The 14,284-nt window shown below is 41.9% G+C and overlaps 1 protein-coding gene across 1 annotated transcript in view; it reads right to left on the bottom strand.

Moving 5' to 3' along the window:
* Window positions 1–14,284, bottom strand: part of LOC132821515 (endothelin-converting enzyme-like 1) — a 118,361-nt gene that overhangs the window by 6,343 nt on the left and 97,734 nt on the right. The window contains exons 14-15 of the mRNA XM_060834121.1: window positions 13,610–13,675; window positions 13,427–13,522 (exon numbers count right to left, since the gene is read on the bottom strand). Of these exons, the coding sequence (XP_060690104.1) occupies window positions 13,427–13,522; window positions 13,610–13,675 (162 nt within the window). The remainder of the gene's footprint in view (window positions 1–13,426; window positions 13,523–13,609; window positions 13,676–14,284) is intronic.

The raw sequence follows: 14,284 nt of genomic DNA, 5'->3' as shown, positions 1-14,284 counted from the left end.
TTAACAAAAAGACCCATAATTCTAATGGCCTGACGTAGTGGGTGATTTTATGTTAAATTAAATGAGGCATCAATTCCCTAGTTTTCTGACATGTCAGCCATCCATAACCAACTGTAACACCAAAGCTAGCTATCTGAATTAATTTACATTGACCATTGGCAAGGATCAGATTCATTGTGGGTTGCTGTTGGTAGTGTAAGCCATCCTAGGCACCCATTTATATCACTCCTGATTGGCAGGTATTAGTAGTTGTTGTTTTCCAAGGAACAGGTGGTAACGGCAGTTGAGGTTACTCTGAGGGGTTGGTTGGGAGTCTGAAGACACCACTTGGTACTGGATTGCAGGGAATTAATGTCTGATTGCCTTTTAACTATTGTTACAACGTTGACCCCATGTGGGAACAACAGGCTCATCAACTTGCTGTTTGCCCCTGCTGAATGATTAGTTAATACTTTATCATGAATATTTAATTGGCTGCTTGGTATTTTATTGTGTATGGTCAGCTGACCTATTTACTAACAGAAGCCCTGTGATCTTCTGACCTTACTTGATGCTACAACAAGATTCCAGTCAGTGCATTGGTAGCCCGGTTCACACCCCTTCTGATGTTTATTTCCATTTCAAGTAATAGAGTTATTGTGTAATACAACATAGAAGCAGTCTTTTGTCCAACCAGTCTAAGCTGACTAAAATCCCAAACTAAACTACTCCCTCCTGTCTGTGCTTGGCCCATATCACTCTACTTGCAATCATGAGTAAAGTGACAGATAGTGTCATCAACAGTCCTATTAAGCAGTACTATTCAGCGACACCAAGTTTGGGTTCCACCAGGGCTACATAGCTCCTGACATCATTGAAGTCTTGGTTCAAACATAAGGTTATAATCAGAATCATACAACGTGAAAATAGACTTTTTAGCCCAACTCGTCTATTGATGAAATATCCTCATCTGTTTTGTTCCATTTGCCAGCATTTGACCCATATTCCTCCAAACCCTTCCTATTCATGAACCCATCCAGATGCGTTTTAAATGCTGTTCTTGTACCCGCCTCTATCACCTCCTCTGGTGGCTCATTCCACTCACACACAACTCTTTGCAAAGAGCTGAATTCCAGATTTGTGTGAGAGTGACTGCCTTCGACCTGGCGTGGCATCAAGGAACCCTAGCAAAAATTAAATCAATGGCTGTAAGGGGACAAACTCTTTACTGGTTGGAGCCTTACATCAATGATTGGGAAATTATTGGCGAAGATTCTTAGGGACAGGATTTACTCATAAATTGAAACAAATGCACCTTTTAGGGGAGTGATATGGGGGGGGGGCAGGCAGATGGGTGTTGTCTGACAAATTTGATTCAGTTTTTTGAGGAAGTGATGAAATGATTGGAGATAGCACAGTGGATGTCATCTAAATGGATTTTGCTAAAGCATTTGATAAGGTCACTCATGGCAAGCTCATCCAGAAGATTAAGTCACATGGCATCCATGGTGAGATGGTAAGTTGGAAACAAAATTGGCTCGGTCACAGAAGACAGGTGGTAGTTTTGTAGTTTTTCTGACTGGAGGTCTGTGATCAGTTGTCTTCTGTGGGTTGTATGTAATATATGTACATAATCTGGATGAAAATGTAGGTAGTCAGATTTGTAAGTTTTTAAATGACATGAAAATTGTGGATAGTAAGGAAGGTTGTCAAAGAATACAGCAGGATATAGATCAGTTGGAAATTTGGATGGAGAAATAGCAGATGGAATTTGATCTGGACAAGTGCAAAGTGATGCATTTTCGAAGGTCAAATGTAAGCGAAAAGTATACAGTAAATGGCAGGACCCTTAGGAGCACTGGTATACAAAATAATCTTGGGGTGCACATCATAGCTCCCGGAAAGTGACAGCACAAGTGAATAAGATGGTAAAGAGGGCATATAGCATACTTACCTTCATCAGTCAGGGCATTGAGAATAAAAGTTGACAAGTCATGCTGCAGCTGTATACAATTTCAGTTAGGCCACATTCGGCAGTTATAAGAAGGATGTGGAGGCTTTGGAGAGGATACAAAGCGGTTTGCCAGGATATTGCTTGGACTGAAGTGTTTTAGCTATAAGGAGAAGTTGGACAAACTTGGATTGTTTTTACTATAGCATCAAAGGCTGAGGGATGAATTGTTAGACATATATAAAATGAGGAGAAAGTGAGGACTGCAGGACAGAGATCAGAGTCGAGAGTGTGGTGCTGGAGAAGGACAGCAGGTCAGGCAGCATCCGAGGAGCAGGAGAATGGACATTTCGGGCATAGGCCTTCATCAGGAATGAGAATATTAGGGAACAAAGATTTAATGTGAGGGAGAAAAGTTTAAAGGAAATGTGTTAACTAAAATTTTACACAGAGGTTTTTAAATGCCTGGAACACACTACCAGGGAAGGTGGTAGAAACTGATAACATAGCAACATTTAAGAGGCGTTTACAAGAGACTTGTGAACAGGCAGGGAATGTATGGTTGAAGTGGATTCAATTGTAATAGTTAAAAGAATATTGGATGCAAAAACTGAAGGGGAAAAATGCCAGGATGCGTGAAATAGCTGGACAGTGAAGGGGAAAAATGCCAGGATGGGTGAAATAGCTGGACAATGAAACTAGTTGGTTGCCTCTGTCAAACACCTACATACCCATGATGGGTTGAATGGCCTTTATCTGAGTCGTATCATTCTTGATTCTGTATTATACTTTCAAACATAATATTCCTTAATTAATCTACTAACAATATGTCCTGAGCCCTTTTTCTGTCTGACATCTGTAAAGTGGATCTCCCTGCGCAAGTTATCAATCAGATAAGGCTTGCCTGGAGGTTGCATTGCAAAACGAATAATAACACTTGCACTTCATATCAAAAATGCTTGCACTGGAGTTGCCTTCTTTATCAGCTTGAATATTGCAGTAACGGTTTTACACTTTATAAAAATATTATTTAAAAGAATTCTATTAACAGATTTATTTCCTTTGGATGTTCTGAAATCTCACGACAATCTCATAAGCCAGAATAATAAAAAAAGAAAGCTCTATTTTAAATCATATGTTGTGAGCTACCTTTCCATTAGCTTCCTTTCATTGTTCCAATAGGATGATCCTTCCTGTACAGAAGCTTCAGAATAAAAGCAGAAAAAGCTGCAAGTACTCAAATTGCCAGTTTGATCTCAGTCAGGATTTCTGGTTGTTTTTTCCAAGTTCTTGGTATGGACGTACAGTGTTAAGAAAAAAAACTGAAAGAGCTAATGTCACCACAGTAAAAGTTTATGTCACCACAATAAAAATTTATCTGCAAACAGTTTTGTACAAAAGATGGGAGAGGACCATGCTACAAATAATGTGGAAGTGCTGGTGTTGGACTGGGGTGGACATAGTTAAAAATCACATAACACCAGGTTATAATCCAACAGGTTTATTGGAAGTACAAGCTTTTGGAGTGCTGCTCCTTCACCACATAGTTAGTGGGGAGGATCACTGGACCTAGAATTTATAGTAAAAGATCAAATATCTGGTCGGCACGTCCAAGTTGGACCGAAGGGTCTGTTTCCGTGCAGTATATCTCTATGATTCTATTACTGATGTGATTTATTGAAGATGCGACAAATAGACAGTGGTCAGCCTGAGTGACTGGTTGCAGTTTGAGATGAGGTATTGATGGGGATGGAGAGGAAACCAGATACTTCCCAAATGCCAAATGCAGAGAGTGAGTCAAACTGCTGTCACATATCCTACTCGCGTTCATTAGTTGTGATAGTAATAACAGAAACCCTGTAATAAAGATTGACAGATAATGGAACAGCAATCTGGCTATTTGAACAGGTTATAGTACTGCAGCAAAGTGAGAACTTGGGGGGACTAGATTTAATCTTAAAAAAGCTTGGTTGCTGCTCAGATATGAAGAATTACTTCCCTACAACTGAGGTTTGGAAAGTTGCGCTGAAGCTTACAATAATGGGAATAACTCAAAGGCATCTCTTATTCCCTAAAAGTGACTGCTTTCGATATATTTTCATGTATGTTCCTGTTTCATGATCTTCTTAGAGCTTTTAAACCATGGTAGAGATCTCTTAGGTTCTACATCTCACCTCTAAGCAAGGGAATGGTGCAGGAATTAAGCAGATCTGATCAAACACAAACAAACGCAATGAATATAAAGCATATTTCTGGATGATGTCCCAAAAAATGACTAAACTCACATTCCATTTTAAGCTTAGGCAATTTACAGCATCTAGGAATTAATACTAAGTTGCACAGCTTCAGAATATGACCTCTTTACTCCATCCTTCTTATATCCCAATGCGGAGGAATTGGGAGAATGGGATGGAGTTCTTGCGGGAACTAAGTGGGAGGAGGTGTAGTCCAGGTTGTTCTGACAGTCTATGCCACTGTGACCCATCAGGCCAAAACCACTCGCACTGTCCATGCTCTCATTGCCTCCAGTGATCTCCTCTCCACTGCCTCCAATCTCATTGGCCCTAGGAATGCACTGCCCATTTCTACCTGCTCGCCAAGATCCATAAGCCCAACTACCCCAGCCAACCCATTGTCTTGGCATGCTCCTGCCTTACTCAACTCATCTCGTCCAAACACGACTCCATCCCCTCCCCCATGGTTCAGTACTTCCCACCTACATTTGTGACACCTACCATATCCTCCACCTCTTCAGTAATGTCCAGTTCCCTGACCCTCGTGCTTTATATTCAGTATGGACTTGCAGTTTTGATATACATGCACACCCCAAAAGGATGGCCTTCAGGCCCTCAGCTTCTCCCTCTCCAACAGATCTATTCAGTCCCCCTCCACCAATCCCCTCCTCCATCTCACCAAACTATCCTCACCCTTAATAACTTTTCCTTTAACCTCCCATTTTTTCCAAATCCAGGGGTTGGCCACGGGCACTAGGATGGGTCCCAGCTATGTCTGCCTTTTCGTCGGCCACATCAAACAGACTTCCTCAGTACACACACAGGCACTGTGCCCCAATTCTTCCGCTGTTCCATCAATGACTGTACTGGTGCACGCCCTGTACGCAGGCTGAACTGAAGAAGTTAATTGACTTTGCCCAAACTTCCGTCCCACCCTCAAATTCACTTGGTCCATCTCGGACAGCTTCTTCCTCTTTCTTTACCCCTCCATTTCCATCTCCGGCAACAGTCTCCAGATGGACGTTTATTACAAACTCACAGACTCTCAGAACTACCTGGACTACACTTCCTGCCACCCAGTATCCTGCAGGAACTCCACCCCATTCTCCTACTTTTTCCACCTCTGCTCGGATGAGGAGACATTCCACTCCCAACCATTCCAGATGTCTACCTATTTCGAATAATGTTCTTCCCCTGCTCTGTCATCCAGACAGCCCTCCACCACACCACCTTCATTCTCCGTTCAACTGCTCTAAACCCCTCCCCAATGCAATAAAGACAGAGTCCCCTTTGTCCTCACCTACCACCCCACCAGTCTCCGCATGCAATGCATCATCCTTAAACATTTGCATCAACTCCAACTAGACCCCATTACCAAGGACATCTTCCCCTCCCCATCCCTCTTTACCTTCTGCAAGGACCATTCCCTTCGCCAATCTTTGATTTGCAACATTCTCCCCACCAGTCTGCCCAAACCCCCAGGTACCTTCCACCTCAATTGGAAAAGATGCAAAACCTGCGAGCACATAACCCCCCTCACCTCCATCCAGAGCCCTAAACAGTCCTTCCAGGTGAGACAGAGGTTCACCTGTCCCTCTTCCAATCTTGTTTACTGTATCCGGTCCTCTCAATGTGGTCTTCTCGACATCAGAGAGACCAAGCATAAACCAAGGCAATGTCTCGCCAAGCATCTCAACCAGGCCTACAGGGGCTGACTGGATCTCCCAATCACCACCCATTTTATTTCCCCTTCCAACTCCCTTTTCGACATGACCACCCTTGGCCTCCTCCATTGCCACAATGAATCAAACCGCAAATTGGAGGAACTACACCTCACCTTCCACTTGGGAAGCCTACAGCCTACAGGATTCGACATTGAGTTTTACAATCTCAAATAATCTCCCTTCCCATCTCCTGACTCCCTTCCCAGCTGCTCCCCCTCCTTTTCATTCCTCTTAGCCACCCACTGGATTCATCCCTCCCATCGACCAACCAAGTCATACCCTCCACCAGTCTGCACCTAACCACCTTGCCTCCCCCCATCCACTTTATCTGCAGCTCCCCTTCCACCCACGCCAAATCCTGAAGTAAGGTTACACCCAAAATATCGACTTCTCTACCTCCTAATGTTCTCTCGCTTGCTATCTTCTTCCAGCCTCCTGCTTGAATTCCAGCATCTGCAGTTTGTTTTTGTCTCTAACCACGTTGCGTTTTATTGGCCTTTTTTTCTCAGCAAAACAGATCCATTTTCTCCTTTTCACAGGTAACATTTACCCCAATTTTGCAAATCTATCACTGCTTTACGACCATTATCACTGCCTTTGTGCTGTGGGCGCAGTCACCAAGTCAGTCACTCTTCCTCCCTGTCACTAAAATAAAAGCCATGGTTTTCCAGCTCCTTTCAGTTCTGAAGAAGTTATATTACATTCGAAACGTTAACCCTGATTTCTCTCCACAGATGCTGCCAGACATGTTCAGTTTCATTCACACTTTCTGGTTTTATTTCGATCCAGTGTTAAGTATAATCTTTTACAGATAATCTTAAGTAGAATATTTGCTGTCGGGTATCTAAAAATACAATATAATGGGCTGCTTTGTTGCATTTGTGGTTTTACTATTTATCTTTATTTTCAAAAGACTAAACTAGTACAGTAATATAAAAGCAAAATACTGCGGATGCTGGAAATGTGAAGCAAAGACAGAAAATGTTGGAGAAACTCTGCAGGTCTGGCGGCATCTGTGGAAATAGAAAGTTAATGTCTTGAGTTCAATACCAAACTGTTCTGAACCTGTTCTAAAGAAGAAACATATAGGACTTAAGCAGTTAACTCTTTTTTCTCACTTCACAGATGTTGCCGTATCTGCTAAAGTTCTCCAGTATTTTGGTACACTTCTTCAGTATCTATTACACCCAGTTTTCAATTTGGCTCTTGAGGAACAGCAACAGCACTTACTGTAGTTGGTTGCCTAAATCTTAAATTTCACTTTCACATGGAGGTTACTGTGCCACCAATACAACTGAATTCTTAGGCCCAGGTTTTTGCTGAATGGGATAACTTGGGAATTCTTTAAAAATGTCATTTAGGACCAATTCCAGGATTTCCACCCCTATTCTTGTTTCTGACACCATCCCACCTGCACTTCTATGAAACAGAAATTTGAAGAGGAGGGGTCTTTTTAAAGGAGATGGATCTAATAGAGTTGACAAGTTTCTTACTCAACCTTTCCATTTCTCCATTAACATCTGGTGCCAAGTGCCCTCTTTGTCTTGATATCCACATTTCGGATTTATATATATGTAGGCTTACCCCACAAAGGCAGCAGCAGTCTACCCCACAAAGACAGCAGCAGTCTTACTGTTGGTGTCCGGTCCAGCTGCCTGGGGAGTCAGGGGGGTGGAGGGGTTGGCCAGGGATCAGACAATGGGTACGAGGTTTGGTGCGGGCAGGGTCGGGGTGGGAGTGGATGGGATTGTGGGCGGGGCGGTGAGGGTGGGGGGGGAGCGCGGATGGGGTTGGGGGCAGGATGGGGGTGGGATGGAGGCGGTCTGGGTTGGGGGCAGACGGAGTTGTCGAGCGGGTGGTGGTGGCGGATAGATATAGGGGGTAGGTGGTGGGGGCAGATGGCGTTGGGGGCAGGCAGGGGCGGAGTGGAGGTGGATGGGAATGGGGGCGGGGTGGGGTGGATGGGATTGAGGTGCAGAGGGGCGGACTGGGTTGGGGTGGATGGGCAGGGTTGGGAGTGGGCAAGGGTGGCAGGGGCCCGCCTGCAGAGTGCTGCTGCCTAGTCTCCTGAACGGGGAGCAGACTTCACAGAAAACTCCAAGCCCCAGACGAAATCAATTATCCGAATGAAATAGTGCCTGCCCATCTCATTCGGATAATCGAGGTTCCTCTGTACTTGCAACGACCTTCATTGTTTGCTATTTGTTTTACCTGTCCTATGGCCATATCTGGTGTGCTTTTTGTGGTTTTGTACTAAAAGAAATGTACTAAAAGAGATTCTGTAGATTTCCTTGCCAAATTTTATCTTAAAGAACTATATATGTTGGAAATCTGAAACAAGAGCAGAAATTGCTGGCGAAACTCAGTAGGTCTAGCAACATCTGTAGAGAGAAAGCTAAGTTAACGATTTGGGTTCAGTGACCCTTTTGCAGATGCTTCTGTTTTATTTCCGGGCCTTTGTCACACTCACAATCTAAACAGCTTTCTCTAATATTAAGTTTTCCTTGATCTGAAATAAATCTGTAACATTTCAACCTATCAGTGAAGAGTGTATCATGCCTCAAGTTAGGCTGCTCCAGAAAGTTGATGTGACACTTGCTGAGTTGCAGAAAAAGCAATTTTTTGTATTTAGCTGGTGAAACCTGACTGAATGGTCAACATTTGAAGTGCAGGATACTGCTGAATTGCAGTTGAGTGGATGACTCCAAGCTTGTTTTTTTCAGCAAGACTGACGTGGTGGGGTGTTCCACAGGAATGAGGCACTACAGAAGTGCAGGAGAGAGAATAAGGAGTTGCTCCAATACAGTACGAAGGTATGAGAGTGCACTGGACAGAAGAGGTATTTGCAATGACAGAGGGCATGGAAGACATGGTTGTGTTGCCTGTACTAATTGAGTGTCAAAATGGTGGGTGAATGAGTTTATAGGGTCGGTCAGTACTGAACCAGATTCGGCTGTGAGATGAGATGTTGCTTGTGTCCTGTCCTTGATACTGTGGTCTCACTATCAGCCAGGCTTTTAGCCTTGTGCGGTAAGACCTGAGCATTGCTACAGGAAGCAAGTGAGTTTAACAGATGAGACATAATGATGCTTCATCTCCCACTTGTGTGAATGGTAGTGTTCAGAGGAGAAAGAAGTTATGGGTATGTTGGTGAAGGAGTGGAGCAGGTAGAGCAGTCCTCACCGTAAATTTGTCTTGTGTTTGGTTGACAGTTTTCTTCACAAGCCAATATCATCTAAGCAGATCAAGTGGATCTCTTTAAATATTAAATCTGATCTGAAAGTGCTTGTCAATATGGGACTAAACTTGTATGTTCCCTGTGCTCTGATTTCTGTGCACAGAGAGCAGCAGAAACAGACATTTCTCTCTATGTCACCTCTCAACTTGATATCAAATCATCTACCTTAAATAAGTAACATCTGGGTGGATTATTCAGGGTTTGAGCAGTGCAGTGAACATTGTTCATCCCCTGCTGTACTGGCAATCAAATCAAACACCATGAACAATGAGACAAAGTCATTCTGCTGCATATGAGCATCATATTTCTTGGGAGTCTTAACCTGGATTCTCTGGCTGAGGAGGGTAACTGGTTATAATGATTTTAATTGGCAGTTGTGGTCTCAAAGTTGTGTCTATACTACAGGAACTGGTGGAATCAAGAAATTGATCAGACAGTGGAACACTTAGTCTGCCTCTAACGTCATGATCTGTCCCCTCGGTGTATTTGGGGACAGTGTAGAGAGATTTGCTCTATCTAACTCCTTGCTGTACCAACCTGGGAGTGTTTGATGGGAACAGTGTCAAGGAAACTTTCCTGTATTTCTAATCCTGTTTTGGATATCAAAGCTACAGGTGGCCAAGATTCACCTCAACAAACCACAAAAAGACAGGAGTTAACACAGGAGTAAATAAAGCTAATTTTACATAAACTGGATTGGAGTCAATGGGATGTACTGTACTTAAACCATTTACTAGAACTGAGACACTGCAGTCCTTTGAGAACCTACATCTGCAGAATGTCAGTATTTGTCATTCTAAGTCTCCATGATTACAGTCAGAAACCATATATGTACACATATATATATTTTGGACAGTGAATACTCTGGCAATTTTATTTTGTACCCCTGTCTGGTTTTATAATTATTATCCCTCTAGTTTAACACATTTCCAAACTGAGAGTGAATGCCATGTCCAAAGTGATGGTTTTGACCATTTTATCGGCAAGCTACCAAATGATGAAATCTTTTAGCTGTATGGGAGATGGGGCAGTCAGGAGAGATAGCAAGAGCACAGGACAGAGATTTGACAGTCTTTTTTGTTGAAGGTTGTGTTGTAAATTGGGAGGAACTATTTCCTCTAATGGGAATTCAGTGACAAAGTGATCAATTCAAAATTGTCATGGAGAGTAGACAGGATAGGGAAATTTTTATGCAGAGGGATGAATGTTTTCCCACAGGGAAATGATTGATGCAGAGATTGGTTTGTTGAGAGAAAAGAATGATTGAAACAGAGAGAGAGAGAGAGAGAGAGAAAGATAGATAGAGTGAGACAAAGAGAGTGAGAGAGAGCAGACCTTCAGTAGTTTTGGACTGTTGTAGAGCCAATGTCAATGTGAAGGACTGAAATGTGGTATGTGTAACAATGTCTAACATTTGTGAACATTTTCTTTGTCTATTATAGCAGAATTGCCATTACTGTATTGGTCAGAGCATTGAGTATAGGAGTTGGGAGGTCATGTTGCAGCTGTACAGGATGTTGGTTAGGCCACTATTGGAATAAGGCATGCAATTCTGGTCTCCTTCCTTTTGGAAGGATTTTGTGAAACTTGCAAGGGTTCAGAAAAAATTTACAAGGATGTTGCCAGGGTTGGAGGATTTGAGCTATAGGGAAAGGCTGAATAGGTTGGGGCTGTTTTCCTTGGAGCATCAGAGGCTGAGGAGTGACTTTATAGAGGTTCATAAAATCATGAGGGGCATGGATAGGATAAGTAGACAAAGTTTTTTTCCCTGGAGTGCAGGAGTCCAGAACTAGAGGGCATAGGTTTAAGGTGAGAGGGAGAAGATATAAAAGAGACCTAAGGGGCAACTTTTTTACGCAGTGGGTGGTACATGTATGGAATGAGATGCCAGAGGAAGTGGTGGAGGCTGGTATAATTATAGCATTTAAAAGGCATCTGGATGGGTATATGAATAGGAAGGGATATGGACTGGGTGGTGGCAAGTGGGACTAGATTAGATTGGGATATCTGGTTGGCATGGACGAGGTGGACTGAAGGGTCTGTTTCTGTGCTGTTCATCTCTATGAATCTATGACTCTTTGATTCATTTGTATTGCATATGACAATCTGGTAGCTTATGGATTCTGAGTTTGTTACCACAGTTGCATTTCTCTGCTAGCATGTAAAGATTGTTAATGAAATCACGTAATGTGGAAGCTGACTTTTTTTGTTAAATCTTGCCTTTTCAAAAAAATGTATTAGTACGGAGTTTGAAGTAATTGTCAAAGGTTTTCCATGTCTCAGTGAGTTTGACTGGAAGTTTCATTTACACAACAGTGATCGATAACATCATCTTGAAATCTCCTAAATATCTAAATATGTATTTTTTGTTCAGCTTCTGACTTAATATCCGGTTTAGAGACTATTCTACGCCTTAAGAATTATTTTCTGCAGAATGTCCAATTTTGTGTTCTACAGGTGTGGCACAGTGGCTCGCACTGCTGCCTCACAGCGCCATGTACCCAGCTTCAATTCCAACCTCAGGTGACTATCTGTGTGGAGTTTGCACATTCTCTCTGTGTCTGCATGGGTTTCCTCCGGGCGGTCTGGTTTCCTCCCACAGTCCAAAGATGTGCAGGTTAGGTGAATTGGCCATGCTAAATTGCCCATAGTGTTAGGTGCATTAGTCAGAGGGAAATGGGTCTGGGTGGGTTACTCTTCAGAGGGTCTGTGTGGACTTTTTGGGCCAAATGGCCTGTTTCCACACTGTAGGGAATCTAATCTAATTTGTTCCATTTGTGAAATTAAATCTTGCTGGCAATACTGTTTCCGATACCATGGTTTCCAAACCTTACTGCAACTATTTACAGTCTACATGAATTTTACCTAAATGATTACAGAGCTTGTCAGAAATTCACTAGCCCTGCATCTGTATCCTAGAAATTCCTCCTTTACTCTGATGTCCTTGTGATGTTATTGCAGTGGCTGGTGCTTAAATGGTATTAATGTCTTCAGACCATTTTAGCCCCATCTACAACAGATTGATAATCCAACAACAGTTAGATCGTGAGGATGAAGTCAAGTAAGTTTTTTCTCTTTTCATTGGTTTTCTCACCCTTGGCTTCTTGTCTAGTCTGGCATATAGGTTCGTCAGGATGCAGTCAGTAGTTGTGCTACTGAGCAACCCTTGATGATCAACATTGATGGTCTCCACCCATAGTATATTTTGTGTCCCTGCTACCCTTAGTGCTTCTTCAAAATGGAGCTCAACATGAAGGAGGACTAATTCAGTACCGAGAAAAAAGGTCGAGTGGTAATCTGCAAAGGATTCCTCACTATAACTACAATTATAGCAGAATCATGGAGTAGTTGCCTATCAAGTGCATTTTAGTTCTCTACAATTGCCATGCTTACAATCCCATTCCCTCATTCTTTTATCTAACCTAGCATTTTGTTTCCTTCAGATAATTACGTAAAGTTTTTTGACTGCCTCAGTTGAACTTGCCATCACAGCATGCTCAGACAGTGCATTCCAGACCCTAAACACTTGCCATGTAAAAATGCTTTCCTTCATATTAATATTGCTTCATTTGCTAATCACTTTAAATCTGTGTTTTGACTTTTTGATCCTTCTGCTAATAGGAACAGTTTTGCATGGTTTTGTCAAGGTCACTCAAGATTTTGAAGACCTCTAGCAAATCTCTTCTCAAGGAAAATAGCCTTATGCACAATCAATCAAACATTCTCAGTATTAAACTTGCTTATTCCAGATTTATTTATTAATTAAAATCAAATTATTCTAGATCCAGGGTGGGGTTTGAACTCACGTCTTCAGAGCATTATTGAATTGTTAGTCCAGTGTTAGTGCCACTATGCTCTTGTTACCACTCTGTGATGTATAAGCAGAAGAAGATTGTCTTTCTGCCTCTTCCTCCATCATACTTTCTGAGGAACTGAGTAGTTTGCCATTACATTCTTCAGGGAAACCTTTCCACTCTAACTGTCTGATTATATCTTTTCTAAGTTTGTCTAATGAAAACATTTGTTCAATTCATAGTATGTGTAAACATTTAAGTTTCCTGATGGTGCCTACCCTGAAGTTCCTAAAATAATACTTAGGCCTTATAACATTGACCAACAAATCAGAGAACACTTCAAATAAGAGTGCATTCATTCATTGCAAAGTAAGCAAACCCTGACAATACTCGGCCTTTCACCATTTGTGTATTTTAAAAAATGAATGGGAGTTTATGAAAGGTCATTAATTCAAAATGAAGTAGGCCTGTTCAGATCATTGGCTAAAATAGCCTTGTTTTCTTACTTGTGCAAATGCAATGAAGAGAAGTTGGTTGTGGGTATATTTTAGGCCTGGAAGTGGACGTTCAGGACCATGGTCACGAACCCATTTCTGATATGCCTGGAATATAGACAAAATAGCCATTGACTATAGGCTGTGGCAATTTAAAAATACAGCTCTTTAAAGAGATATTACAAGTTCACTCACATAGTATGCAAGTTTAAGTCCTCCCATATCAGCAATGTTTTCTCCAAGTGTAAGTTGGCCATTGACCTGTAGAGGGAGACCAATAGTAGCAAAACATATTGTAGATAGGATATAGTCCGATGTAAAATTATTCCCTTTAAAATCTGATGTATTCCCTACTAAGACACACATGTTTTCTAACAATTGTCTTTTAATTGTCACATTTATCCAAATTAAATAGTTGTGTGATTTTCTCTTGTATTGGGGCGTGGTGGGGTGGGGTACATATTTTTCATATTGACTTCAGCTTATTGTTTATCCTGAACATTTCCTCGATATCTTGAACATTTGAAAATGGAATCTGCTTTATTCTGTAAATTTCAACATACGTTGATGATTTCTAATTAGGCCATCTGAGTTTGTTTTCAGGAGATGTTTTGTCAAAAGCCTAACGTGGACATGTAAAATTAAAGGAAATGGTTGCCCAAATATCAGCATATACCCATATTGTGGCCGAGAAGCATTGTTCATTTTCATATTTGTCTCCTTCAAAATCTGTACTGCTCGATCTGAAGTAGTCTTTGTGTCCAAACATATCATTCCTTTTCTACTCTTCTAATGTTCTTGAAATAATTCCACACAGGCTGGTATCCCATCACAAGTCACCGTTTATTTACATGTTGAGAGTCCTTCACA

Source organism: Hemiscyllium ocellatum, chromosome 13 (genome assembly GCF_020745735.1).
Source record: "Hemiscyllium ocellatum isolate sHemOce1 chromosome 13, sHemOce1.pat.X.cur, whole genome shotgun sequence".
Taxonomy (NCBI): Eukaryota; Metazoa; Chordata; class Chondrichthyes; order Orectolobiformes; family Hemiscylliidae; genus Hemiscyllium; species Hemiscyllium ocellatum.
The sequence above is the reverse complement of the archived record's forward strand: the minus strand, read 5'-3'. Positions and strand labels throughout refer to the sequence as shown.